The following is a 26,519-nucleotide window of genomic DNA, read 5'->3' as shown; positions in this document are numbered from 1 at the left end:
CCGGTTTAATGAAAATGTTTAAAAAATTTGACGGCTGTGGGATTTGAACCCACGCCCTTTCGGACCAGAGCCTAAATCTGGCGCCTTAGACCACTCGGCCAAACCGTCTTGTTGTTAGGACACCGCGATATTGTAATACTGACATATCTGATGAAAATACATTATGAAGGAGGAGGAAGACTAATGCAAGACTATCATTACTATTAAGGTTTCACTTTGTAAAAATATATATGCTTGGTTATGTGTAGTTAGATGGAAAGATCATGAATCTATGAGGCAACTAAAGAAAGATGAATTACTCGAAAGGAAAACAATTCTTTCAGCTCATAAAATTATAACACTGAATCACACAGAGAGTCACTGACATACATATGACAAATTCACTAGCGTCTTCCAAAACCCATATCGATTCAAGTTTTTACACCAAAACACAGAGTTCCCACAGATATGCTAAGAAGGAATACAATTTCAGCAGATTTCATGCTCTTCTAACTGTTGTCTGATTTCTCCAGAGCTGGAAAGAAACAAATTAAATTTGGGTTATAAATCCAACATGACAATGAAAAGGAAATCAAAAGATATATTAGAGAGTTTGGAGAGTGTACTGTTGTAGTTGAGAAGCTTCTCAATCAGATCAACATGCGTCATTAGCATACGCCTGCAGCAGTATCTAACTAGGTTGAGTGCATCAAGTGCGTCCCTGCAAAAAAAGTAGAACTCAAACTCAAAACAAAATTTATTTGATGAAATAACACAGATAAAAGTATATACAAACTAAACAAGACAGACGCAACACTCTCTTCCAACAACAAAAAAATATAACCAGCAGAGAGCAGATCATTAGCTACACCCTTAAACCATCAAACCATCATTGATTGATTTCTTCACTAACGAAATGTTGTTAAACTAATCACATCTCAAGACAAGACACAATAGCCTCTTCTAATAAGATGAAAAAAAAACAGATTCTTAGCTTGAAAGTCTTAAACCATCAAGCCTTCATTGATTTGTTCCTCCACTAATGAAACGGTGTTAACTAATCAAATATATATCATGCATTAGATAAGTGGTGTTTACTAATCTCATGATTTATCTAATTTCTCTCAAATTCAAATAAAGGAGGCTCTTTTAAAGTAGTTTAGAGAAGAAGAATCATGTAGCCTTACCCTTCAGTGTAGTCAAGCTGGAGAAGATCGAGATAAGCATCCCACTTGTTTCCAATCACCTACAAAAAATCAAAAGAGTTAAAACTTCGTAAAGCTCGAAACTTTATCTCTCGAAACGATTTAATCTAATCGACACAGAACGTAATTATCAGATAAAACATTCTTCGAGCATATAAGATAAATCTCTTCACTGTCGAATTTAGAGTAGCTAGAACCCTAGAAAGGCGAAAAATTCCTAAAATAAGATTTTTTGAATCGCCCGATTCTACCAAAGCTAAGGAAGTTGAAACAAACCTTTCCGCATGTAAAGCATCGTACAGGGATAATCATCTTCCCGTGCTTGGAACTGTGAATCTGTTGACTTGGGTCTGCCTCTCTCGCTCTTTCTCGATTGGGGTTTTAGGGTTTTCTGCTTCGCGCTTTCTTTAATAAGGTGAAGAACACAAAAGGGGCGGCTTCTCGAAACGTCGTCATTTCGTGTGATATCTGATTGCTGGGTAACTAAAATTGGGTCCGGTTTGATTTGGTTTCTGTTATCCAACTACTTCAATTTAATCAGTTTTTGAAGCCGGTTTGATTACACAGCTTATTTCGCCTGATTGTTAACTTGAACTAGTATTACTAGTCTCAACAAAGATTAACATCTAAAGATTAATCTAGAGTAACATAAAACTGAAAGTTAGAACATCACGTTCTTGTTTGAACAGATTGATTCCGGTTAGATCAACCTCCTAAGGTAAGACAAAACTGGCATCTAATCCAAGTCTGTTGCAAAAAGATCTTCAGTAATACAAAGGAGTTTAAGAACTTTTTGCTTCCTTAAAGTATATATGTTTTGATATAATATGGGGCTCATCTTAAGAAACAAAACTACAAAATTCTTATAAATATTTTACTTTTAAAACTACCCATAAAACTATACGAAGATATTTAAATGGTAGAGATAGCAAAATTAAGAAGGAAGTTTTTGTAACATTTATTGATCGATCAACCTGGAACATCTTTTCATAAGAACGTTGGACCAACCATACAAGAAAGGTCATTGTATATACTAAAAACGAATCAGCTTCATCAATTATCAAAAAAATATTGCTCTGAACACATAACTTTGACACATCTGATGATCGTGATAATTCCAGTTAATACCTCAAATAACCATAAGAGGAGATATCGAACTGTCTTCTTCCAACTCCATCCTCATAACCATACGGATACGAATCCCCGAAAAGGTAGTCTGAAGTCGTCTTCCACGGATCAGAATCTGTGCTTTCCCAGCAAGTAACTTCAGCCGCACGATTCTCATCCTCTTGTCGTCTTTTGTTACGTAAGACACAAGGAAAGTAGCCTCCGAATATAACCTCGCAGAGATCAGTCGCTTCTAAACCGTAACCAGATGGAACATACAAAGCTTTCACTTCAACTTTATCTACAGTTTCATTGCTTGAACTGTGATCTTTTTCTGTTTCCTCCTCTTCTTCATCTTCATCTTCCTCTTCCTCTTCTTGATGATCATTTTCTTCTTCTTGAATGGGTTGTAATGGTTTAGCTTCCTCTAATGGCTCAGAGAAAGTCACACGTTTCTTGACAGCTTTCTTTTCTTCACCATCACCATAGATTCCAAGAGGAACAGGAGCGATGATCTCCGGAGGAGAAGGAGGTTTACCCTGATCAGCGGTTGAAGAAGGGTAACAAGTGTTCACCGACGGAGGAAGAGGCTTCCCGTATGTTGCAACGATATCATAGCCGCCACCGTATGGCGTCGGATCGTACTCTTCGAACTCCGGCTCGTTGAAGCCTTGAACATTGCAGTAGATACTGAACTGAGGAGGAGACTCGTAGGTTGTTGTTGTTGTGTAGTAACTCGGATCATAGAACAAGTGCTTCGGCTCAGACAAGGTGGAGACAGAGTAAGCAACAGATGCAGAGGCTGTCTCATACTCATACTCGTACTCAGATCCATTCCAGTTATTATAACTATTATTATAACTCATTGGATCAAAACCAAACTGCTGATGTTGATTGTTATCATAAAAGTTATGATCGTAGAGATGATGAACCTGGTTGGAATCGTATGGGAACTCGTAATGCTCGTAGAAACTGCTCATCTTTGGAGTTTGATTCTCTTGAGAGCTTGAGGGAAAGAGTTTGGCTCTCTCTCTCTCTCTCTCTCTCTCTCTCTCTCTCTCTCTCTCTCCCTACCAGCTGTTGTTTTGGTGAAAGAAGAAGATTGAGTGGAGCACTGGTTAAAGTGATTTGAAAGGTTTGGTTTTAAGTCCGTGTAAGGTATTGTTTTCATGTGATGTGTTGTTGATAAGGTGGGCACGACTGATGTAGATGGTGACGAGTGTGTAGTGACCCTACAACTAAAGTTGTCTGCAGACGCAAGTTTTTTGTCTTGGCTTGAAGTGGTATTGAGCAAAACGTGGGGCAAACGAGCGGTGGACAAAGAGATTCCTACCAAACATATTAACCGGACCAAAAACCAAAACTAAATCATGTTCTAGAACCATAACCAAAGGCCATACTAGCGGAAGAACTTAAACCGGCGGTTCGTAAGTTGTAATCTACATAACCATAAAAGACTGTTCCAAAAGAAGATGATACAGTATCATCACTGATACTAGAAGATTTAACATCTGGTTTAAATAAGCTAGGGACTAACCGATTGATCAAAATCTCATGTATTCCGTTACAAAGTCTTATCATAGTTCAAGAGGAATCAGAAGCGGCTGGTTCTTGTCTTGGTTTCCGCTGCTGCTCAGGAGGTGGTGGACCGTCTCTTTTTCTTTCGTACCTCTTGCTTTGATACTTGGAGTTGTTGCGCTGCTGCTTTGGTTGGTATGTTGGGTATGTGCAGGGGATAATCTCTCCATTGATATACTTGTCGCCTTAACCGGACAAAAAAACTTCCAACTATGAGATAGGGAGGAAGAGAGAGAGAGAGAGAGATATTGGAGACACTGTAATCAATGATAAGGGCTTAGATGAGTTACCTCCATAGTCCTTGTTCTTGACATCTATGTAGGAGTCAGGTAAAACCCAGAGAACTCCAGGCAAACCTGTGAAAAATTTGAAGACTGAGCTGTCAGTATCTTGAATGTTTTCGTAAACTAAAACCACACACATTCAGTAAGAGCACTAAAGCTTTCATCGATCACTACTAACTCACCCTTGAACTTCTCAGATGTTTCTTCGTCAATGGTGCATTGGAATCCCGTATACGTGGTGGTACTGAATGCATACATGTTCTTCTTTGCCTCTTCCATGCTGGAGAACAAACACATACACACTCAAATAAGCACAAGCAGTGAATTGGTTATGCTGTAAAACGGAGACAAATACACTAAGATACGATCCAGGTTCTCTAAAACAACCCAGCAGACAACAAATATCGAAGCTTTAGTCATTTACCAGGACATTATACTCAAAAAGTATAACCTAAAGTTTTAGTATTTAGTTGCTTACAGTGCCTACCACATCAACTTTTAGCTGTCAAATTCAAAAGAACAACCTTTTTACTCCTACTTATACTTAACTGCAATAGCTCAAGATCACCTACTAAGACTCTACTTAAAGCAGCTAAACAGACTAAAAAACTAACCTTCCAAGAACAGTAGCGAGAGTGTTGAGATAAGTATCAATCATCTGGTCTCTCGTCGGAGCCGGGTCCTTGGGGAACTCCATCACAATCAGCCAGTGGTTGTAATCGCACCCAGGAAGCATTATCGTCTCCCTCTGCTCGTTGCTACTGCTCCGTCTCGACGAGTAATCCGAATCCACCGTCGCCGCGGCCTTCACAACCGAATCCACCCGACGGGGAGACTCGGCGGTCCGGAGCAGAGGATGGTTCCATTTCCCGGTGAGGCGGACACCGGAGAGCGTGGGGAAGCGCGTCGGGTGGGTTACGGGAGGTAGGGTTTTGGGGAGAAGCGAGGAAGAAGAAGAAGAAGTTGTAGTGAAGGAAGCCATTGCAACCAAGCGAGAGAGAGAGAGAGAGAGAGAGAGAGAGAGACTGTTCTACCGATTCAAGGGGATAAGATAATTTTTTTTACCTGCTGCGTCTACCAAGAGGGACTTGTGAAAACGACATCATGTGATCCTAAAATCTCTCTCATGGGCTCGTGGGCTAGTATTTGGGCCAGGTAATGGTAAGCCCATAGGAGCCAAAGATAGTCCCTTTTATGATTCAAGATTCTGATGATTGGGTACGAATATATAGTATTGAAATTTTAATTTTAATACTTGTTTAATAATAATTTAATGTTTGATTTAATTTTCTTAAGAAGATAAGTAATATAAGTTATATAACTTATAATGCTGATTTGTTTGATTATTAATAATAAAAAATAAGAATTCATAGGAAGAATATATAGACATGTATTCTTCAGAATTACTAATTAACAGTTTTTCTTTTTATCGACAAAGAACTTCATTATAAAGAAATCCGAAACAGAGTACAAAATACAAGTCAGCCTCACTACACCAGAGACAAACCAAACCAACTCAACATGATCCTAAACCTGATCATCAACAAACCCAAAGGCACCGGGCAAAACACATAAAGAAACACAGAAGGAGGACAGAATTAGAGGAGGCGACTTTCATTCACAAAGAATTCAAAGAGCCACGAAGGATGCCCTTTGGCCACATAGGATGGCAATCTACCCTCCCTTGTGACGGTTTGAGCAATGATTGTCGCTCCTTTGTTTTCCTCCTTTACCACCGTCTTGACTTGAAATTCCGGCATCAGCCTCAGGTTCATATTAACCTCAGTAACGTGATAACGTAGAGCAGGCCATTGAAGAGGATTCTTCAAAGCCAAGAAAATTTCTTTAAAATCCCCTGCAAATATCACTCTATTATACCTCAAGCTCGTCATGCTTTCCACTGCCCAAAGGATTGACACCAGTCGGGCCTCATCCAAGCTCTGAATATTCGAGAAAGCCCTGCGACTATGCATCAACACCACTCCTCTATGATTTCTCACAACCCACGCACCACCCATAAGCTTTGAATGTTTAATCCACTCGAAGCCTATATTGGACATAAGCCAATCATTTGGAGGAGGAGTCCATTTCTTCTTAGTGATCTCTACCACTTTATCGTTCAGCTTGGTAAGTTCCTCTTCAACTTCTTGCGCAAGGAACCACTCATCCGCCTCACCAAAAGCCTTCTCAACAATCTCTTCAGGAGCCCATCTTCTCCCTTTAAAAATGAAGTCGTTTCTGCACTTCCATATATTCCAAATCACCCAAGGCCAAGATCTCAAAGGCTGGATGCCACCTTCAGAGCTGCACTTCACATTTAGGAGATAATTCAGGTTACCAAATAGACTGCCATTTTCAAATCCAATTTCCGAGCATGGAACCCCTGAGAGAACCCACACTTGTCTCGCTGGATCACAATGAAAGAGGACATGGATGATAGTTTCTCCCTCTAACCCACACAGTTGACATCTACCATCAATCCTCATTCCACGTTGGATAATCAGATCAGCCACTGGCAAGGCTTCACTAAGTGCTTTCCAGAGAAATGTTTTAATCTTAGGAGACGTCAAGGTTCTCCAAACTTTCTCTTTCACATGATTAACAGACGATAGAGCTAGAGCTTGAGGGAAAGTCTCTTTAATCTTTTGCTCTCTGGCTAACCAGTAGGCTGATTTAACCGTCAGATTGCCGGATTTGTTGTAAGCCCAAGTGAACGAATCATCATGTGAAATCGAGGGCTGTTTAACCAGAATCCGCCTCACGTCACCTGGCACAAAAATCTCTGTCATCATAGGAACATCCCACTAATTAACATTATCATCACACTTAGAATTTTTATATTTACCGATGCCATCATCTAGTAAAAGCATAAATTACGAAACAAAACAAAGCAAAAGTTACAATCCTGTTCTCCTCCATTCAAGGACTTCTCATCACTAGGACCACACTGTTTGGACAATCTCTCCTTTTTCTTCTTGTTTGCAGCAGTTTTCTTATGAAGACTTTCTTCATCTCTAAACAGATAACTGACACTGTAAGTTTCATCACTAGGACCACACTGTTTGGACAATCTCTCCTCTTTCTTCTTGTTTGCAGGGCTTTCCTCATCTCTAAAACTGACATTGTTAGTTTTATCAGCTTGACTATCCTGCAGGGTTAAAAAATAAAATGAGAAAAAGCTTTAAGAGCAAGCGCAATCTGTAGCTGGAGGACCACTATAATCATCAAAAGATGATAAATTCATAAATAAATAAACAACTAATAAAAACATTTGATATGTGAAAGAAATTCTTTTTTAATAAATCTTAATTTCCCGAAAATAGCTATTAGAGGATTATACATATATATAAGTTTCAATTTCATACATTATACTTTTAACGGCCAAGAATGGTGGTGAGGGTGACGTCATTAATAGAATTGCCGTTTTCTCCACTGAGCCAAGCACCGGAGGAGCTGCCGCCATCATTACTCTCTATCCTCCTCCCGGTCGTAAAGGCAGGATGCTTCGGAGACGGAAGATCAATAGCGTTATTATGTCCCAACATGAGAACAACAGTAGACATGTCTACTCTGTCCGAAGCGTTTTCTTGAACACAGAGCAACCCAGTGTGTATGCACTTGATCACTTCCCTCTCATCATAACTCTTTGCGTCCATCAGTTTATCTATGATCTCTGTTACTTCACCTTTCTCCCATCGATCCCAAATCTATACAATAAAACATTTGCTTATTATGTTCTCTCTTAAACAAAATGTAGTTAATTTTTATTTTCACTTACATGTCCGAGTAGATTCGAGAACTCATCATAGCAACAGTTGTTTTTCTTCCCGGTAATGATCTCTAACATCAATACTCCAAAGCTGTACACGTCAGATTTTATGGAGAACTGGCCGTCCATTGCGTACTCCGGTGACATATATCCACTGAGCAAATGAGGTTGGAACCACTTTAAAGATAGAAAGAAAACTTGGAGAGTGTTGTGTGGACAGAGAGAAGACTAACTCACTACGTTCCAACGACCCGTTTCGTGCTTCCTTCGATCTGGTCGCCTCCAAAAATCCTCGCCATGCCGAAATCCGAAATCTTGGGGATCATTTCATTGTCAAGAAGTACATTGCTTGCCTTGAGGTCCCTGTGGATGATCCTCAGTCTTGAATCATGATGAAGATAGAGAACTCCACGAGCAACTCCTCTGATAATATCTATCCGTTTTGGCCAATCCAAAACCGCTCTATGCTCTTCATCTAACGGAACATAAAAGAATGAAATGAAGTCACTGGGTGTTTTCTAGTTTACGATATGAAAGTTAAGTTATGAACGTTACGGAATATGAAATAGTCTAGACTCTTGTTCGGTAGATACTCGTATATCAACATCTTCTCTTCCGGTTCAACGCAACACCCTAAGATCCTCACGAGATTCCGATGCTGCAGCTTTGAGATCAGCTTCACCTCGTTTTTAAACTCTACCATTCCTTGGCCTGAGTTTGTTGACAACCTCTTCACAGCTATCTCCATACCATTCTCTAACACGCCCTGAATACATTAAAAAAAAAAATTGTTTCCTAAACCATACCACTTAACTTGAGATTATGTTTTTTTTTTTTGGTTTCTTCCTAACCTTATAAACGGATCCAAAACCACCTGCTCCAAGCTTGTTATGAAGAGAGAAGTTGTCTGTCGCTTCAGCGATTGTGGTAAGCTCGAAGAGAGGTAACTCTCGGTTTCTCGCCTTGTCCTGAAGCTGTTCTTCGAATCTGAGCGAGTCTCCAAAATCGACATAACTTGTGGCGAAAGTTGTTGTTGTAGATCTTCTGTGCCTGTTTGACTCTGTGCTTGACCATGTTACTTCTGACCTAAGAAACTAACTTATGAGCTTAAAAAAGGTATTTTTTTACTTACTTTGTCGCTTTTTTACAAAACAGAACAACATAACCGTTAGTAACATGACAGCTGCAATCAAACTGATGAGAATCAATGTGAGTCTCCTCTTCCTTGATGACCCATCTCTGTTCCACCGTGCTGAAAAAAACAAGCAGTAAAGCATAACAGTAAACATTTGAGGCCTGTTCTAGAACAGACAAGCTGCAAGAGTGTACCTAACTCTTCCTTGTCTACGCGTACATAAAAATCTTGCCCTGAGCTCAAGTAAGTCCTCGTATCCAACATATCACCGTGCCAAGTCAAGCACCCTGTTGGTCCTCCTCCTTCACTTTCATAGTAAGCACTTGCATAAGCGACACAACTGCAGTTACTCAAACACTTCTGTTTGCATTCCTTCAGTGTAACGTTCATATCCACACTTGCACCTGACGTGTCTGGAATCTTCACACGCTCTAACTTCACAAAAACTTGTCTCCCACGGCATGTCGAAGCTGTATCATCTCTCCTTGTGCAACCACCCGAAGGGTCTCTCGAGTTCCAATCCTCAGGCGTCTTGGGTACGTAACCAGGTAAGCATCTACACTCCAACGTGTCTCTACTCAAGGGATCACAGTAACCGTTAGGGCCACAATAAGCGTACCCATCGCACTGCTCTTGTGGGTTTGGTCTTAACCCGATCCACCTCTTCTCCCTTGCGTTCCACGTAAACCGTTGCAAGCTTCCCACTTCTCTTAATACCACTCTTGTCATGACTGAATCATCCAACACACCGTAAGTGTTGGACACTTCGTACTGATTGTTCACGAACGAGATGTTGAAGATGGACTTGAGTGTCTTCTCAGGGATACCGCTCCACCTCTGCCCTGTCCACGAACCTCCACGCCACAGTGGTTTCTCCCTGTCGTACATCATAGTCTGTGGAAACCCTCCACGTTCCATACGCAGCGTGTAGTTCCCGAGACCAGGGTCTACAGGAGACCTCCACGACGTTAGAAAACGATCCAAACCGTCTTTACGTGTGAAACCTAGTCTCATGAACGGAACAAAAGTGTCTGTAGGATGATCAAAGCTCTCCCAGAGAGCTCTCCCAGTGAGAGGATCAAGTACAAGGAGGTTGCCTAAGTCAGAGAGTCTCGCCGTTGGCTCAGATATCTTATCTGACACATTAGTAGACCATAGAAGCTCTGTCTCGTTGGATGATGCGTATAAGCAGAGATTCCCTCTGCTACTGAACACTACCAGCCCTGACGTGTCGTTAACAGGACGGTCTCTGTTGGCAACCCATATAACAGTCTGCTCAGAGATCTGAGCATACCAAATACCAACATAACGAAGGTTAGAGTCCCCCAGGCTGAAGAATCCAAAAGCAAATCTGTTTCCTTGAGAGAATATTACATCACCATCTCTCAAGGACTGTCTTCTCATGATTGTGTCATTGGCTCCAACACAAGATTCAAGGAGGAGGAGGAAGGAAATGAAGAAGAATAAGAGTTTCATTTTCTGTGTGTGACTTGTGTCTGTTCAGAGCTTGATGCAACGTATAAATGCTATTTGTCTCCTATTAAAAGCTGAGTGGGTCTCACCTGAACTAACTTGCAACATCTTAGGTTGAACTTTCAAAAGATGTAGTAACAGATTCATGTGTCACATAAATGACACTAACTAAAAAAGACACCAACAATAATCACTTAGTACAATCTTTCTCTCCTTCACTAAATAGCCTCTCTGTCCAGTTTCCCTACAGTAATAAATACTTATGTTTATGATATTTGAAACCAGATAAATAAACTATCAAAGAACGAAAGTTACAAAAACGAAAGTCACTCTCAAGCTAGTGAGGTAAGCTTGTAACTCACTCTACACATGAAGCATGTCATTTCAACAAATCTGAAACAGAAAGCACACAAAATGGTTTAGATTTTAAGGTCTTATGTATTGGCTTCTAGTGAATTGTAAAGATGTTTCTCTTCGAATAAAAGACATGAGAGATATGCAAATTACGTATACAGTTGAGATGTCTCCATGTGCAATGCATACGTACATGTTTAGAAAAAAGATAAACCAAATATTTAGAGTTGGCTATCCATGTTCTTTAATGCAGTAACGCCCAACATGTTTTTCTTTTCTGTATGATTGATTCATGTATCTAGTCGTAAGCACATGCTTTAGTTGCAAACCAAACACCAATACACAAAGCGGCATCAATGCCCATGAGGATTTAGGCATTGAGCCAAGTTCATTAACCAGACTTCTGACAAAAAGCTCAAAGAACAGCATCCTTTTCAATTCATACAAAATTTGGATTGGTTCCACCAAATTTAATGAGAAAAAGCTACAACCTGTCTGAAAGCTAGACAGTTACATGTCAGATGCTGCAGAGTGCTAGGCCTCCTCCTTATCCTCCAAAGCCTTGAGTTCTTGCCTCCATTCCTCCAACTTAGAGAACTTCTCCAGTTGCTCTGGCTTTAGGTCTTTGAGAGCAGTCTTCTGCTGTTGAGCTTCTGTGAGTCGTATCTGTCAAATGTTAAACAGAAGATGAGAAACTGACAATTACCAACCAAACCGCTACACTCGTATCAAAAGGACAAAATAATGTAGTGAATGGGTGGGTAACCTTGATATTTAGTTATTTCCACTGTCGTAGATGACATAACCCACCAGATCAAATGCTTCAGGCTGTGCAACAGGGAAGAGTTTGATCAAATGCTCTGGTATGGCTTCACTTTCCATTTTTCTTTTTCTGTATATCCCTTTCTCCTGCCGTGAACCACACAAAACATATCACTCAACCTGAACAACATTAAAAAGCTGAACTTTAAAACACATCGGAAGATCACTGCTTCTCTACACATCTAAAGTCAGAAACATTTTTTTGAATGAAAAAAGTCAGACACATTGGATAAAACAACAAACTTTACAATATAAAAGCAAAATTTTCTCCTTAAGAAAGCTATTTACGTAAACAGAAAAGATTCAAAATTCCATGGCAAATCCTTTCCATCAATTTCCTTTACCAAAAATCAGAACAAAACCAGAATCAAACTTGATGACAAATCCTTACCATTGCCTTTTCCAGCCTATATAAACTACATATAATCTATCATCCTCAAATTCACAGGACTGCAAGAAATAGAAATATATTCATTACCACCGCCGAGTAGACATCAGTGACAAGCGTCCAGTCCACCATTAGAAACCAAATCCCCTCCTCCTTTGCCATCACCACATCGGTCCTCTGATTCGTCCTCACCCTTAGATTCTTCAACCTGTACCAAAATAAAAGCCACACAGAAGACAAATGATGAGAAAGTAAACAATTTGTAGATCTAAAAAGGTGGAGGGGATTCGTTACCGGTGGTTGAGATGGAAACATGAGCAGAGATCTGAGGAAAGAGAAGAACATATGTGGAGAGAGAGAGAGAGAGAGAGAGAGAGAGAGAGAAAGAGTCTGGAGAAGAGCAGAGAAGAAGAAAAAGATAGGTGGAGAGGAGCAGAGCTGTCACGAAGTATGAGAGGAGGTATCATGGTGCTTGGTAACTTCACGGAGGAGAGATGCCGAGGAGGAGAGGAGAGGAGACGTCACAATTCTTGGAAAGCCAAGGGTTACAAGGAGAACCCAAATCAGACCAAACTCCAAATCTATTCGACCAGACAAAACCGGAGATGGACCCCACAATCATTAAAAAAACGCTGATGTGGACACTCTTGTCCCATTGTATATATGATATTATGGATACACATCTGGACCGGACGACAAATCCAAAACGACTTATCATTCACGCTTCAAGTCCTCTCTTCCTCCGATCAGATTTGAAACCCCGAAGATCTGTCTTCGAATCCGTCTTCTCCAGATCCTCCAGGAACCGAATCCGAGTCCGACTCACCAGAACACAGCGAAGAACACGAAAACCCAGAGCAATCTAATCCTAACGAAGACAAAGAGGACGAGAACGGCAGATGGAGCTTCAGTGGTCTGATGAAAACCATAGCCGGCGAGATCTAGAAGGATTCGAGAGAGGCTTGAAGAAGGAGATCGAAGTGGCGCAAGGATCGCTTGGTACCCTAGCAGTACTAGCTTTGGTCGTCGTGATGATCTGCCTAACTTCCGACACCGGGATCTCTTCGGAGAGAAGCTTCAGGAGCGTTATCCTCACCGTGCTGCTCCAATCTCCTCATTCGAGTTTCGAGAATTGGCAACAAAAAAAAAGTTGAGCAACTCCGATGAAGTTAATACTGAAATCTGCGGAGGAGACACGTCGACGTAACCCTAATTCCCAAATTTGAATTAGAGATCAAAGGTACAATTCCTAAATTACCCCTCTTAATTTTTTTTTTTTCATTTTTAAAGATCCTCTTTGATATACTCTTTTCTTTTACTTCCCATATAAATTTAGTTCGAGACCTGTGCGAACTGTGTATCCATCATCTCTTCTCGGTGATCATTCGCTTTCTCGTGCCTCGATACGGTCCTACTTCAGAAAAGCTTTCCCGTGGGTCCTTCAGAAAAGCTTTCTCGTGGCTCAAGACGGGTCCTACAAGATGACTGACAAGAAAGACATCTCTGAACTTTTCCAGATTCTCGAATGCGATAAAGATCCATTGATTCAACCTTTGGGCTCAAGAATCCAGCAGCTGACAAACATCACCCATACCCCTACCCCTAGGGTAATTTCGATACTCATTTTCTTTTCTTTTCTTTTATATAGAACATGATGAAGTTACTGATCTTTACCCTTCTTTAATCTTTTCAGAAAGAAAAGTACAATTACTTCTTTCGAGAACTTTTCAAAGAAGTTTTTGATCCCCTATGCCATCAAGACTTCTCTGTGGACGGTATCAGATGCCTCCTATTCATTCCCGAAGCTCGCATTTACCCCAACTCGAAAGACATCAAATTCTATATCAAAAAGTCGTTTGAAAAAGCTGAGCACCATTTGACTCTGGTAAGTTTACTTATAAATCTGATAAATTTTCATACTTTAGTAAATTTTCTGATAAGTCTTATTTATATTTATTGCAGTTCCCGAGTTATCTCCCATTTGTAAAAGCAGTTATCGATTCAGAAACTTCTATCAAAGCAAGCTTTTACCCTACGCTTAGGGAAACAATGGTGAAAAAAACAGTTGCTATGCTCCAAGACTTGTCTTCAAGAGAAGGATGTTCCCTTGATGACAAGCTGAAATACAGTTTCTGCTGGATAAATTTTGGAGATGACCTAAAGATGGGTTGCGTAGAAAGGACTGATTATCAGATGCTTTTGGTTCCTCTCCTGAGATTTCACTCCTCCAAAAGTCTCCTAGAAGATGAAGTAATCAGCCTCGACAGATATGTAGAAAGCATGCCTCAAAACCAGAAACGAGTGTATTACTTAGCTGTGAAATCTATTGAGATTGCTAAAGTGTCTCCTTTCTTGGCAACCCACATTGAGGTATACTTTATATTCAACTCTCTTTGTTTATTTTTTATTACATCCTGTGATAGTGTTTTAGCAAATTTCGTTTATGTTTATTGACAGGTTCTAATATTGGATGGAATACATGATAAGCTTCTTGTTCAACGACTAGTTGCTTACAAAGGATATCAGTTCTCTGATATCACTAAAGAAGATTTGAGAGAGTTCACCGAAGGACTGAGCCCTGCCACATTTGGTATCACGGATAGTCTTAGAGTTTTTGTCGATGGACTGACCCTTGCCACATTCCAGGCTATCCCTGAACAAGGTATGGTTGTTGCTGCTTATTGTTTGTTATTTTTCATTTCACATTGAGTATCTGCAATGTTTACTGATAGATGAATTGGAAGTTTCTGACCTGAAAACAACTGCAAAAGATCTCTCGGAGTGGCAGGAGGGACATGTCACTCTTGTTCTTGGCTCAATCACGGTATGCAATGCACCTAAGTTGACAATGCAATTAGTGATTATCTGTAGGGCGTTTAGCAGATCTTGCGTTCTACTTCTTGATTTCTCGCTCTTCCCTGTTTAATCTGGCCCTTTTTGTATGCTGCAGCGAGTATCGATGTTAAGATTTGCATTATGCCCGGATGTCATGAACGAAAGGAGCTTCTGGAGAATATACTTCAACCTTGTGAACACTCATGTTGCACCGTAAGGCTCTACTATCACTTATCAAAGTTTATTTTTTTAAAAACTGTGAAGGAACTTTAGTTGAATAAAAGAGTAAAGAGACAAATTATGAATAGCATAGGATATGGTAAAGATAGCTTAGGACCTGTATGTTCCAAAAGTCTATGAAGTCTCGTAGCTTAATCACTGCACTTTTAAGTCATGTATTCAGTGATCTTTGTCTTTATGGGTATGAGGTATGAGATACGATAACCCATGGATTGAGCTTGAAAGGATTTTTTTTTGGCTCATGAATTTATTCAGATATGAGAGGAAGTACATGGAGGAACTTAGGAGCAAAGCGGAGAGTAATGAAGATGAAGAAGCTAAGAAGACTCCGGCGGTTTTAGGGACAGAAAAAACAGACAAGTACATGGAGGAACTTAGGAGCAAAGCGGAGAGTAATGAAGATGACGAAGCTAAGAAGACTCCGGCGGTTTTAGGGACAGAAACAACAGACAAGTACATGGAGGAACTTAGGAGCAAAGCGGAGAGTAATGAAGATGACGAAGCTAAGAAGACTCCGGCGGTTTTAGGGACAGAAACAACAGACAAGTACATGGAGGAACTTAGGAGCAAAGCGGAGAGTAATGAAGATGACGAAGCTAAGAAGACTCCGGCGGTTTTAGGGACAGAAACAACAGACAAGTACATGGAGGAACTTAGGATCAAAGCGGAGAGTAATGAAGATGACGAAGCTAAGAAGACTCCGGCGGTTTTAGGGACAGAAACAATAGACAAGAATGTGGCGAAGAGTAGAACATCTACTGCATCGTCTGAGCAAGATGATGACAGCGATGAAGCTCCTGGTGAGACGTTGACTTCTTGCTCTCAAGCTGCTTTTTAGCTTTGATTTGACCTAAGTACTGATGTATATCGTAAAACCTTGCAGATGTTGACTTTGGCAAGATGGGCAAAAAGGAGACAAGTGCAGCAAATTAGGAACATATTAGTTTTTACACCGAATACGTGGGAATATTACCTTAGATGCGTGTATAGAATTAGTGTCATCAGTGTATTATGTATAGCTATTATCGCCATGATTGTTTTGTGGTGAAGACAATACAGTTTAAAGCCAACTAACGATTTGAGAATTAAGTATATACTACTTGGTCTTCTTCCTTCTTTTCAGCAACGCAATGTTTTACTTGGTTTCAAGTCATTGAAGGTAGAGACTAGAATGTGTGGTAAACTTCTTAAGTAACAGGTATTGACAATACCGTATTGTTATATGTATGTGTAGTAATAGATTGTTTCAGGGTCAGAGTATGCCTGGAGAGAAATGTTATATAAGACTAAAGATGGTGATAAGTTTACCTGGAAATATGATTTGGGTGGGACTAGAACCAGTTTAAGATTTTTCCCAATCTTTACCATACATATTCATATGGTTGTATCAACATTATGGGTTCTTGTAAAGTTTATCCATTTATAAATAGTATCTTCCATGTACAATTAGAATGTGTTCAGTTGAATATAGTTCAAAACAGGCTAGGCTGCGAAGCCGATTTTCAGAAAGACACTAGTATTTTTGACAAATATTAAAATATTGATCCGCTTTGCTTTGGAAATTTTTGAATATCCGAAACTTTGTATCTCTCTCTCTCTGACTCCCTGGTTTTGTAAATGAGCAAAGTGTGACTCTTACTTCTTTTCAAAGCATTTATGATATACGATGTATATTTATTTATTATTATATATATCCGTTTTCTTATACAAAATTACAGAAGCGCATTCATTATACTAGAGGCGGAGCCCCGCGCAAGCGCGGGGATGTTAAAAATACATATGTTGTTATAGAAGATGAAGTTAAGTGTTTTGCTTAATATAGTCGTATGATTATCAGAAGAGATGTATAAGAAGAAGAGAAGAGATGTCCAAATTTATATTAATGCACTTGTATAATGTTTGATATTACATTTAACTGGAACTGCAAATGAAGATAGCGAATGCGAATTCGAATAGGACATATATCTCAATACTGTGTTTACTGGTGGGGTTGGCCAATTAGTTTAGTCGCAGTATGGGACTCCGCATCCCTCAAGTTATCCATGTAAACGTCCTTGACAAGATGGGTCTCGAAAAAGTTTTTGGTTTCTGATTTTAGAGTTGCTCTTAGTTTTGATAAAAAAAAGAGTTGTTCTAGATAGATATCTTTTTCCTAATGGTATGTTCTTTCAAAACTTTTTTTTTTTGTTTTGATGTGTGATCGCTTTTTAATACTATGTTTTGTTTCAAAAGTTATACAGTTGCTTGTTTTGAAATAGAAAACGTGGTTGTTATTGTGTCGTTGTGTTCCGGCGAAAATAGATTTCTGTTAATTATGCTTAAATTAATAAATCTGAAGAAATGTTCTTGTCAAGTGTTTGCCCACTTGTGTTGGACCATTTTTCAGGAGTACATACATGAAACATGGTTAGTTGAAAGCAAGCAAGATTGCATTAGGTGCGGAATAGTTTATTACAAACGGATCAAATGAAATACAATGCAATATATTTTTTTATCGAGCGACTTAAAAGTGTCACAAAACCTCCTTTTTGAGTTCGAGTACGGCCATGAAAGTACATCATCTCTACCTATGACTTTCGTTTTCTTCTTACCTGTCGCCTCCTTTACACCATTCACATCGAATTTTATAAAAAAAAATAGAAATAAGAAAATCATTTATCCCTTCTTACTTTACAACAACGGTGACACTGTGATTACCTGTTTAGTTTGTTGCTGCAGCAAGTGGAAGAGACATAGTAAATAATATAAAGCTTCCTGTGTGTTCACTTAGCCAAGAAACCAAATAAGAAGAAAGTTTTTGACCATTCATACATTGTTATGTGCACAAACAAAAATAATGTACAAATTTACAGAATCCTTTTGGAGCTGAAAACAAAACTCTGTTTTCTACTCTTAAAGTAAGTTTACTTTTTATATAAAAATATATAAATAAACCCATTAAATTTGCTAAAAAAACCCCATTAGATTAAAAGAAGTCATTCTTCTTCATACTATACGTTTATCTTCTTCATGGCCAATGCTTCTGATTTACAGATAGGTAAATGTTCTTCACAATCAGTCCTTCTCCAATCGTTGAGCATGATACTCCTGCCCACAATCCAAAGTAGCAATCTTTTCTTCATTCTTGAAGCTTTCTTAAAACCCAAGCACACTAACTCAATTAAGAAAAATCACCTTCTTTAACCAACCAAACTAAAAGGCAAAAAGAAGATTTACTTTTGTGATATCCTCCATTTTCTCAAGAAGAAAGAGCTGGGTCTGAGTCAAGAGCTCATCCAGTTTAGTAAACTGGGTATCATTCATATCAGGAGCTTCACCGGATGCAGCACATTTGGCTTTCTCCTCATCTTCCCGAAGTTTGAGCAGCTGCTCTTCTTCCTGAGCCATAGCCTCAGTATCTCTTTATTGGCTAAAAGTATCTCTTTCTCTAGAAAAGTCTCCTCACAGTTTCCCTTCTAGACTCAGAAACAGAGCTCAAATCAGGCAGTGAAAAGTAATACCCATTTACATTGGAAAAAAATTAAAGAATACGATGGAACTCTTAACAATCCAGAACAGGTGAAACCTGAAACAAACCTCTTCATTGAGAACAGAAGTCGTTGAATCGGCAGAAACATCTTTATCTGTTTTCCCGTTGCTGACCATTACAGAAGCCCTAAGAATCGAAAATGAAAAAACGTACAAATCAAATATTTAGATCATCAAGAAGGAGGAGAGTGATTCCCATGAATTTACCATGCTTCTAGATGTTTTTCGAGTCCCAGAAAACGGAGCAGACGACCAACAATGAACTGGGCAGATCAACTGAGGCGTCAAAGGCTGATTGCGTGGTTCTGAGGATCAATCGTGATTTCAACCCCCTGATATATATGATTTCAAGTGAAGGAAACGGAAGAGACAACATCGTCACTGGGTTTAATGACAACTATCAACAGAGGAAAAGACGTTTCAGAGTTTTGTGTAATTAACACAACATTTATTCTCGAATTTAAGAACAGATTAAAGCTTGAGAAAAGGCGAAGGGATGAACAGGTTCGTCGAGGAAGACAAAGAGAACGAAGGTGGCGACTTGAACGAAGTTAAGCAAAACACATGTTTTCCTTGGATCACAACAAATAGAGAGGCCCAGACCCAACAGAACAAAGGAGCCCAGTCCGAGATGCTGCTGTGATTTTAATAAAACCAAACCGACGACAATCAAACAAATCAATCATCCGACCAGCTTAACCGGAAATCGCGCGGGTCCCACAACCATAAAAATAATCTGACGTGGTTGTTCTTAGAAGAGAGAAAACTCAGGCATTATATATATGATTGGTGTGATCCACAAGGTGATGACCTCAACTTTGATCTTGACTGCCAAACTTCTCTACTAATTCTTGAAGTTAAATTTCCACAGTCGAGATTGTTCATATCCACCAAAAATATGTCAAACTATTATTTTAAAAACTTCTATACCTTGCTCTTGCACATGCAGTTTATCATACCTTGCTCTCGCACCTGATAAAGATATTTACATTTTATCATACCCATTTGTCACTTCATATTTAGTTCACAACTTCAGTTTTCAGTTTTCAGTTTTGTCAGTCTCGTTTTCTACTATTATTTTAGTTTTTTCGGACTAACTTCAATCTGTGAAAATCAATTTAATATTTAAATTTTTCTTTTTGAACACAAATTACTTTCATAATTGAAAAAAGTGCAGCCCAAATATCAGTTTGTTTGTGGGTCTTAATACAACTGGCTAGTCTTTAGCTAGTCCATCATGTTCCTCGTTAAAATAGTAAAAATTCACACAAATATAGTTATATTTCTTCTTACTATTTTGTTCTATTTTATATTTTAGTTATAAGTGTGCGTAATATATATTAATTTAGAAATTACTAAAGTGATTACTGAATTCATATTTTTGAATTTTAATAATTTTTATAGACAGAAAATTTGATCTACAAACCAACTATACTACATATACATATGTTATAGACGATAGCAAAAAGTTTAAATTATGTTGTACCCGTAAATTTGCAGACAACCACCTAGTTAGATTTATGCATGTGGCTTTATTTAATTATGAAAAAAATAACTATGACCAATTAGATTTACATATGTGGTTTTATAATTAATGAAATCTATCAATTATTTAACTCACTAAATCTTAATTCTATAGAACAAAACCAATCAATTAACCACTAATATAAGATTACTAAATCTTAGCTGTTCGATGATTACCATTGAACTAGAATTCCTAATTACAATGTCGGTAGGAGAAGCTAAAATACAGACCGTGTTTATAAAAACTGGAGGGCATGTGAGAAGAGAATTGAAGACACTGTGGGTATATGGGCCCAATCTTATCTTCCAGCCCAATGACATAACCTGCACAATAAAAGGAATACGTTAGTTTTCCTTTTCTCGTTAAGAAGGTCGGTCAATGGAATTGTTAACTCAATAGGAAATAGGAAAATCCAAGTGCCGTATATATAGGGAGGTAGTCATAGCTTTTAGAGATCATCCGATACAAAGAGAACACTAGAGTTGTCTTGTGATCTATATTGTGTTCTAACAAAAACCTTTGAAGTTAATAAAACTAAGAGAAGTGTTTGTTTATACGATTGATCGTTGAGTCCTATAAAGCACAAAGTTGGATTCAAATCCTAACAGACACGAAGAAAGCAAATAGTACTTTTGTCATTGTCTGAAGACACACACGTGTACATCACATCACCCATGGAAAAGGTATCTTGGAGAAGAAGGGAAGACAGAGGAGATAATGCATCATTGAAGAAGAGAATTAAAAGAGGAGGAGGAGAGGTGATTGAGATACCCAACGACGATACGTTAGAAGAAATAATGGTGAGGCTTCCCGTGAAAACCCTAGTTCGATTCCAAATCGTGTCTAAACACTGGAGAGGTATGATAACATCGAGCTCCTTCAGGGAGAAATACCTGCTGCATCAGAAAACGCAGGAACCCAAATTTGTCTGTATTTACGAAGATGAAGACTGGAACTGCCATAACCTTGCTGCAAAGACGATGAGTAGGATGGAGTGTAGTACTTGTCTAGCGGAAGAAGAAGAATGTCATATTACTATGGATGATAAGGAAGAGAAGTTGGTGGTAATTTCCGATAGTCTGGATGGTCTTGTGTGCCTCTATGGCTTTACGGACTTGACAAGACCAATTAAAGTGATAAACCCTGCCACCAGATGGTCCCACACGCTCCCTCTTGCTCAGATTCAGCGTTCCCACAAGAAGAAAAAGTTGTTCCCTTCTCCAGGGTTTGGAAAAGACTACGTCACAGGAGCTTACAAACTAGTCTGGTTACATAACATTAACGACGACAACACGGCCACCTGCGAGGTTTTTGATTTCGGTGTCAAGCAATGGAGGCAGGTAAGTCCACCTTGTCCTGATCATCATCGGATAGATCAGTACCGAGAACCAATTTTTGCAAACGGATGGCTTTATTGGTTTTGCCAAGACAAGACGAAATTGGTTGCTTTTGATCTTCACATGGACACGTTTCGAGTCATTCCAAATCCATCACCACCATCATCATCGGTTGTTGAGATGCATATGGGCAGCATAGATGATGACCGTCGTCTTATGTGGATTTCAGAGATCAATAAAGATGGCATGCAACACGTTTGGAGGCTCACTAACCACAACACAGGAGGTGCATTATTGAAAATGGGCAAGATGTTCTCCTTTGAACTGAACAAGATATTTTGGATAGAACCTTTCCCTCATCCTTCTTCCCACCTCAGACTTGAGGCCCTTTCCAAGAAGGGTAACAAGGCCATGCTCTCAATTCCCTCTTCCCAATTTTTCTACCTATTTCAACACCCCACAAACCTTACTTCCATTTCTTATTCTCCTCCTCGTCCCACTCACAGTTTAATCCGTTCTTATTTCCCAAGTTTTGCCTCTCCCTTGTGAATTAATGCTCAATTTATTCTCTTCAACAAAATGTAGTTTATTTTTACTTACATGTCCGAGTAAATTTGGAAAATCATTGAAGCAACCGTTGTTTTTCTTTCCGGAGTTATAATAGTTACTTTTGAGCCAAGAAACTAACTTATGGACTTAAAAGACGCAAAACAGAACATTAACCCTCACTAAAGTGAACAAAACAGAGCTTATGACCATGTTTTCAATAGTTACTTGTGAGCTAAGACACTAACTATGAGCTTAAAAGATACAAAACAGAACCACTAAAGTAAACAAAACAGAGCTTATGACCATGTTTTCAGTACTTACTTGCGCGCTAAGAAACTAACTTATGAGCTTAAAATATATTTACTTACTTTCTCGCTTCCTTACAAAACATAAACATATAACAGTCGTTAACATGACGGCTGCAATCAAACTGATGAGAATCAAAATGAGTCTCATCCTCCTTGAGGATCCATCTCTGTTCCACCGTGCTGAAACAAGCATACAGATCGATATTAAGTATTACAAAAGCTGTAGGGTAAACCTGTTCTATAACAGACAAGTGGATGTATATGTGTACCTAACTCTTCCTTGTCTACGCGTACATAAAAATCTTGTCCTGAGTTCAAGTATGTCCTTGCATCCAGAGACCAGGGTCTAGTGGAGATCTCCACGACGTTAGAAACCGATCCAAACCGTCTTTTCTTGTGAAACCAATTCTCATAAACGGAACAAAAGTGTCTGTAGGATGATCAAAGCTCTCCCAGTAAGTTCTCCTTGTGATAGGATCAAGTACAACAAGGTTGCCTAGATCAGAGAGTCTCGCCATTGGCTCAGAGATCCTATCTGACACATTAGTAGACTCAGTTTCATTAGCTGATGCATATAAGCAGAGGTTCTCTCTGCTGCTGAACACTACAAGACCTGACGTGTCATTAACAGGACGGTCTCTATTTGCAACCCATATAACAGTCTGCTTAGAGATCTGAGCATACCAAATACAACATAACAAAGGTTAGAGTCCCCAGGGCTGAAGAATCCAAAGGCAAACCTCTTTCCTTCGGAGAATAGAACATCACCATCTCTCAAGGACTGTCTTCTCATGATTGTATCAAGGCAAACCTCTTTCCTTCGGAGAATAGAACATCACCATCTCTCAAGGACTGTCTTCTCATGATTGTATCATTAGCTCCTCCAACACAAGATTCAAGGAGGAGGAAGATTAAGAAGAAGAAGAGTTTCATTTTCTGTGTGTTGTGTCTGTTCAGAGCTTGGTGCAAACGTATAAATGCTATTTGTCTCCTATTAAAAGCTGAGTGGGTCTCACTTGAACTAACTAGCAAACATCTTAGGTTGAACTTTCAATAGATATGTAGAAACAGATTCATGTGTGACATAAATGACATATTAACTAAAAAAAGACACCAACAGTAATCACTTAGTACAATCTTTCTCTCCTTCACTAAATAGCCTCTCCCCCAGTTTCGCACCAATAATAAATACTTATGTATCTAGTTGTAAGCACATGCTTTAGGTGCAGACCAAACACCATCACACAAAGTAGGCATTGAGCCAAGTTCATTAACCAGACTTCTGACAAAAAAGCTCAAAGAACAGCCTCCTTTTCATTCATACAAATTTAGATTGGTTCTTCTAACAATTGTTCATGAGAAAAGCTACAACCTGTCTGAAAGCTAGACAGTTACATGTCAGATGCAGCAGAGTGCTACGCCTCCTCCTTATCCTCCAAAGCCTTGAGTTCTTGCCTCCATTCCTCCAACTTAGAGAACTTCTCCAGTTGCTCTGGCTTTAGGTCTTTGGGAGCAGTCTTCTGCTGTTGAGCTTCTGTGAGTCGTATCTGTCAAATGTTAGCAGAAGATGAGAAACTCACAATTACCAACCAAACCGCTACACTCGTATCAAGGACAAAATAATGTAGTGAATGAGAGGAGAGATTTTAACTTACTTTCTTCTTAAGTGCACGTATTCTCTTCTCAGTGTCTTCACCTGCAGTTCCTGGATTGCGTGCTTCACCAAGGTTCAAAGCATCCAAACCAGAAACCAATACATTCACAGATTGAGTTCCATTGCTTGGAGCAGCCTCTTCCTTGTCAAGATTACTTGATCCATCCTCAGAGATGTTACCTTTTTCTGCAGCAGCCTGCAGAGGTGATAATTTTGAAGCATGTTCAAATAACTGAAGACGAAGCTAGTAGTTTTACAGATGGATGGAGTTGGAAACACATATACCTGTAATCTCTTCTCTTTCTTACGTTCGTTTCTCTTAGCAGCTTTGGTCTTTGGTTTAGGAGTTGGATCAGGTTCATAACCTGGAGGTCCTAGCGAGGCCATCTCCTTCTTCATCTATTGCAAAGATACATATAATGAAATCAAGCTGTCCATAACCAACTGAGTTTAATGAACACTTCAAAACGATTCAAGAACCAAAATACAGAGTGTTGAGGGAAGGAACAAAGACTCCATACCAAAGAACCTTTGGACTGATAGATGACAACTTCATCTTCTGGAACATGTCCAGCTCGAATCCGGATGGGTTTCCGGAGTGTACCATCAGGTCTACGTGTAGGCTCCAGAATCCTCTCACCTTCTTTAAGGTTTTTGCTAAGTTCTGCCATTTGCTTTCTTTGTTCTCCACTTCTGTTGCTGCTTCCCATCTGATTCCTTCAGACACACTTTTCTTTCTCAGCTATAAGTAAGTTCTCCGCTTCCTGTATCAAAATTTGCAGCGCCCATTAAGAAAAAATCAGCTTTGGTTAACAGGTTTGTGAAAGAAGGCAAAAACACAAACAGCATAGGCTAATACATAGCTGTCTCATGGTGTAACAAACACCGAATATACAATTACAGCAGACACACAGAACTAAGTAGCAAAAAAACATCTGGCAAAATCAAGAGAGTCTCACAGTCTAACGGCACTTGTTACAACCCACACAAAACTCTCAGTGCCTTCAAATTCATGCAAACAAAGAGTCAGAGAAAATTAATCAAGACAGGTGGCCCAATTACTTAGTCCAATAGTTCAAACACTAACTTTGACCTCCTCTAAGGACAAAAAAAGCACAAAGTCCCTAAGCTTTCTTCAACATTCCTTTTGGCTGGTACTAAAAACCACAAGCCAAATCTCCAATACAGATAATTAAACCTTTAATTTCTCGGATTTCAAAGTTTGACCATTCTAAATCCCAATTTAGTTTTTTTTTTTCTCTCTAATTCGTCTCCTTGTAGTTAAACCAGCATTGAGAATCAATAGTAAACTACTTTTTTTGCCGAGTTACCTACACACCTCGGTTCAATAAGAAGAAAGAGCGGAAAAGGAACGACCTTTGAGATGCAGATTTTTCCGGTCGCCGGAGAGCGCAAGTCCGGTGAAACGCAAGCGGTTAATATTGAATAGTTGACCGTGACTTTTGACCCTAAAGAATGAGATCGAGACCGGTTAACAATATCTTCGTGCGTTCGATTGGAAAACAAAACAGTCAAAAGACGAAAATCTTTTTTTTTTAATTATTTTAAAGCGTAATCCATAGTTCTGATGATTTGGTTAAAGTTAAGACAGGCTGTCTTTGAACCGACCAAAGTGGTCTTGACATCATTGCTTGAGGTTGACAATGCCACATGTTGACTAAATCAACGTTGGGCCTAAGCCCAATATACCTCTCGATTTGCTTTGTGGGCCCCGTCCGGGAAAAGGCTTCTCGTGGAGTGTAAAACAAAGAAGCCGCACATAGTTGAGTTTTTCAAGGCGGTTGCTTTTATTTGAGGTAATAATAATACCTCAGAGAAGAAAAAAAAAAAGAGTTATCTTGTCAAATATATAGATGGAAGTTATCATTTGAAAATTTCTTCAAAAATTATGGAAGTTTGTTGCAAATGTTTCACTACGTATGGTCCAAGACCGGTTCCGGTCATAGAGTTAAATATCGACGGGAATGTGTGCACCGTGATGGTTACAACATTAGTTCAGAACATGGAACTTGGTGTAGTAATGCATTCCTATTAGGACCGATAACTAAGCTTTAAAGATATTACATTTGAAACTGTTTGTAGCTTCTTTTTTGCCGACGAAACGGTTTGTAGCTTAGAGTATGAGTTTTATCCAGTTACTGTCTGTCTATAATAAACTCTAGAGGGTTTCAATCGGTTTTGGTTATAGGGTTGGCAACGGAAACTTGAGGGTGACACACTAAAAAGTTAAAAGTATTGGAAAATGGAAACCATATAATATTTTTATTAAACAAGACCATCTTTACTATGCATATATGGAATTAGTTACGAACGTATTGCGCTGAATCGAAATAATCTAGGCGTGACAGTATGGCTCTGTAATAAATTTCTAACGACAACTAATCGAGTATTGGGTTCATCAATAAGAGGTAAAGAAAATAGAGTTTAC

The 26,519-nt window shown here is 39.1% G+C and overlaps 7 protein-coding genes, 2 long non-coding RNA genes and 1 other non-coding gene across 14 annotated transcripts; 2 read left to right on the top strand and 8 right to left on the bottom strand.

The window, feature by feature from the left end:
- Positions 1–28: 28 nt before the first annotated feature.
- Positions 29–108, bottom strand: TRNAL-UAG (transfer RNA leucine (anticodon UAG)). Its single transcript has one exon. It is a non-coding gene; the product is annotated as a tRNA-Leu (tRNA).
- Positions 109–295: 187 nt separating this feature from the next.
- Positions 296–1,618, bottom strand: LOC108820792 (DNA-directed RNA polymerases I, II, and III subunit RPABC5). Its single transcript, XM_018593796.2, has 4 exons — positions 1,461–1,618; positions 1,167–1,225; positions 606–700; positions 296–514 (listed from the first exon to the last, which is right to left on the bottom strand). The coding sequence occupies exons 1-4, from the start codon at positions 1,494–1,496 to the stop codon at positions 489–491; spliced, it is 216 nt and encodes a 71-aa protein (XP_018449298.1). The 5' UTR covers positions 1,497–1,618; the 3' UTR covers positions 296–488.
- Positions 1,619–2,118: 500 nt separating this feature from the next.
- LOC108819106 (uncharacterized) lies at positions 2,119–3,423 on the bottom strand. The gene has a single exon (XM_018592097.2). The coding sequence runs from the start codon at positions 3,269–3,271 to the stop codon at positions 2,306–2,308; it is 966 nt and encodes a 321-aa protein (XP_018447599.1). The 5' UTR covers positions 3,272–3,423; the 3' UTR covers positions 2,119–2,305.
- Positions 3,424–3,715: 292 nt separating this feature from the next.
- LOC108819261 (multiple organellar RNA editing factor 9, chloroplastic) lies at positions 3,716–5,196 on the bottom strand. Its single transcript, XM_018592262.2, has 4 exons — positions 4,768–5,196; positions 4,336–4,433; positions 4,160–4,225; positions 3,716–4,054 (listed from the first exon to the last, which is right to left on the bottom strand). Exons 1-4 carry the CDS (start codon positions 5,133–5,135, stop codon positions 3,876–3,878), a joined length of 711 nt encoding a protein of 236 aa, XP_018447764.1. The 5' UTR covers positions 5,136–5,196; the 3' UTR covers positions 3,716–3,875.
- Positions 5,197–7,015: 1,819 nt separating this feature from the next.
- On the bottom strand, positions 7,016–10,574 carry LOC108822430 (G-type lectin S-receptor-like serine/threonine-protein kinase RKS1). Of its 3 annotated transcripts, XM_018595497.2 has the most exons (8): positions 9,252–10,573; positions 9,055–9,174; positions 8,774–8,982; positions 8,478–8,688; positions 8,160–8,397; positions 7,932–8,076; positions 7,519–7,860; positions 7,016–7,301 (listed from the first exon to the last, which is right to left on the bottom strand). In XM_018595497.2, the coding sequence occupies exons 1-7, from the start codon at positions 10,531–10,533 to the stop codon at positions 7,528–7,530; spliced, it is 2,538 nt and encodes an 845-aa protein (XP_018450999.1). In that variant the 5' UTR covers positions 10,534–10,573; the 3' UTR covers positions 7,016–7,301; positions 7,519–7,527. The 3 variants fall into 3 exon arrangements, with proteins under 3 accessions (XP_018450999.1, XP_056848620.1, XP_018451000.1); XM_056992640.1 differs by lacking the exon at positions 7,016–7,301 and having other exon boundaries at positions 7,431–7,860; XM_018595498.2 differs by lacking the exons at positions 7,016–7,301; positions 7,519–7,860 and having other exon boundaries at positions 7,935–8,076; positions 8,156–8,397; positions 9,252–10,574.
- A 649-nt stretch (positions 10,575–11,223) lies between these two features.
- LOC108822432 (uncharacterized) lies at positions 11,224–12,802 on the bottom strand. 2 transcript variants are annotated; one of them, XR_001944874.2, is made up of 4 exons: positions 12,389–12,802; positions 12,185–12,302; positions 11,651–11,826; positions 11,224–11,550 (listed from the first exon to the last, which is right to left on the bottom strand). It is a non-coding gene; the product is annotated as an uncharacterized LOC108822432 (long non-coding RNA). The 2 variants fall into 2 exon arrangements; XR_001944875.2 differs by having other exon boundaries at positions 11,651–11,793.
- A 13-nt stretch (positions 12,803–12,815) lies between these two features.
- LOC108822431 (uncharacterized) lies at positions 12,816–16,284 on the top strand. Of its 2 annotated transcripts, none has more exons than XM_018595501.2 (9): positions 12,816–13,334; positions 13,431–13,701; positions 13,788–13,979; positions 14,057–14,464; positions 14,552–14,756; positions 14,839–14,918; positions 15,045–15,142; positions 15,425–15,969; positions 16,053–16,284. In XM_018595501.2, exons 2-9 carry the CDS (start codon positions 13,576–13,578, stop codon positions 16,100–16,102), a joined length of 1,704 nt encoding a protein of 567 aa, XP_018451003.1. In that variant the 5' UTR covers positions 12,816–13,334; positions 13,431–13,575; the 3' UTR covers positions 16,103–16,284. The 2 variants fall into 2 exon arrangements, with proteins under 2 accessions (XP_018451003.1, XP_018451002.1); XM_018595500.2 differs by having other exon boundaries at positions 12,817–13,334; positions 14,827–14,918.
- Positions 16,285–17,823: 1,539 nt separating this feature from the next.
- On the bottom strand, positions 17,824–19,460 carry LOC130498586 (uncharacterized). Its single transcript, XR_008937472.1, has 3 exons — positions 18,905–19,460; positions 18,746–18,824; positions 17,824–18,624 (listed from the first exon to the last, which is right to left on the bottom strand). It is a non-coding gene; the product is annotated as an uncharacterized LOC130498586 (long non-coding RNA).
- A 1,234-nt stretch (positions 19,461–20,694) lies between these two features.
- LOC108819667 (putative F-box protein At2g02030) lies at positions 20,695–22,592 on the top strand. Its single transcript, XM_018592720.2, has one exon. It carries the CDS (start codon positions 20,897–20,899, stop codon positions 22,106–22,108), a length of 1,212 nt encoding a protein of 403 aa, XP_018448222.2. The 5' UTR covers positions 20,695–20,896; the 3' UTR covers positions 22,109–22,592.
- Positions 22,593–23,492: 900 nt separating this feature from the next.
- On the bottom strand, positions 23,493–25,644 carry LOC108819591 (partner of Y14 and mago). The gene is made up of 5 exons (XM_018592647.2): positions 25,448–25,644; positions 24,592–24,834; positions 24,356–24,469; positions 24,072–24,266; positions 23,493–23,963 (listed from the first exon to the last, which is right to left on the bottom strand). The coding sequence occupies exons 2-5, from the start codon at positions 24,778–24,780 to the stop codon at positions 23,832–23,834; spliced, it is 630 nt and encodes a 209-aa protein (XP_018448149.1). The 5' UTR covers positions 24,781–24,834; positions 25,448–25,644; the 3' UTR covers positions 23,493–23,831.
- Between the last annotated feature and the right edge of the window lie 875 nt (positions 25,645–26,519).

Source organism: Raphanus sativus, chromosome 8 (assembly GCF_000801105.2).
Source record: "Raphanus sativus cultivar WK10039 chromosome 8, ASM80110v3, whole genome shotgun sequence".
Classification (NCBI taxonomy): Eukaryota; Viridiplantae; Streptophyta; class Magnoliopsida; order Brassicales; family Brassicaceae; genus Raphanus; species Raphanus sativus.
The sequence above is the reverse complement of the archived record's forward strand: the minus strand, read 5'-3'. Positions and strand labels throughout refer to the sequence as shown.

What these genes read in the sequence shown, in the direction of transcription:
- LOC108822430 (XM_018595497.2), bottom strand. Translation starts at nt 10,533, where the DNA reads ATGAAACTCTTATTCTTCTTCATTTCCTTCCTCCTCCTCCTTGAATCT. An exon ending in GTTTTGGATCCGTTTATAAG is followed by an intron (nt 8,689 to 8,773) that starts GTTAGGAAGAAA and finishes TAATGTATTCAG; the next exon opens with GGCGTGTTAGAGAATGGTAT. An exon ending in AAACGGGTCGTTGGAACGTA is followed by an intron (nt 8,077 to 8,159) that starts GTGAGTTAGTCT and finishes TCATTTGCTCAG; the next exon opens with TGGATATATGTCACCGGAGT.
- LOC108819591 (XM_018592647.2), bottom strand. Translation starts at nt 24,780, where the DNA reads ATGGGAAGCAGCAACAGAAGTGGAGAACAAAGAAAGCAAATGGCAGAA. An exon ending in ATCAGTCCAAAGGTTCTTTG is followed by an intron (nt 24,470 to 24,591) that starts GTATGGAGTCTT and finishes TCTTTGCAATAG; the next exon opens with ATGAAGAAGGAGATGGCCTC. An exon ending in AGAAAGAGAAGAGATTACAG is followed by an intron (nt 24,267 to 24,355) that starts GTATATGTGTTT and finishes TCACCTCTGCAG; the next exon opens with GCTGCTGCAGAAAAAGGTAA.
- LOC108819261 (XM_018592262.2), bottom strand. Translation starts at nt 5,135, where the DNA reads ATGGCTTCCTTCACTACAACTTCTTCTTCTTCTTCCTCGCTTCTCCCC. An exon ending in AACATCTGAGAAGTTCAAGG is followed by an intron (nt 4,226 to 4,335) that starts GTGAGTTAGTAG and finishes AATTTTTCACAG; the next exon opens with GTTTGCCTGGAGTTCTCTGG. An exon ending in CAAGAACAAGGACTATGGAG is followed by an intron (nt 4,055 to 4,159) that starts GTAACTCATCTA and finishes TGTCCGGTTAAG; the next exon opens with GCGACAAGTATATCAATGGA.
- LOC108820792 (XM_018593796.2), bottom strand. Translation starts at nt 1,496, where the DNA reads ATGATTATCCCTGTACGATGCTTTACATGCGGAAAG. An exon ending in GATGCTTTACATGCGGAAAG is followed by an intron (nt 1,226 to 1,460) that starts GTTTGTTTCAAC and finishes GATTTTTTGTAG; the next exon opens with GTGATTGGAAACAAGTGGGA. An exon ending in CAGCTTGACTACACTGAAGG is followed by an intron (nt 701 to 1,166) that starts GTAAGGCTACAT and finishes CTTTTTTTGCAG; the next exon opens with GGACGCACTTGATGCACTCA.
- LOC108819106 (XM_018592097.2), bottom strand. Translation starts at nt 3,271, where the DNA reads ATGAGCAGTTTCTACGAGCATTACGAGTTCCCATACGATTCCAACCAG.
- LOC108822431 (XM_018595500.2), top strand. Translation starts at nt 13,576, where the DNA reads ATGACTGACAAGAAAGACATCTCTGAACTTTTCCAGATTCTCGAATGC. An exon ending in TCTTGGCAACCCACATTGAG is followed by an intron (nt 14,465 to 14,551) that starts GTATACTTTATA and finishes GTTTATTGACAG; the next exon opens with GTTCTAATATTGGATGGAAT. An exon ending in GTGAACACTCATGTTGCACC is followed by an intron (nt 15,143 to 15,424) that starts GTAAGGCTCTAC and finishes GAATTTATTCAG; the next exon opens with ATATGAGAGGAAGTACATGG.
- LOC108819667 (XM_018592720.2), top strand. Translation starts at nt 20,897, where the DNA reads ATGGAAAAGGTATCTTGGAGAAGAAGGGAAGACAGAGGAGATAATGCA.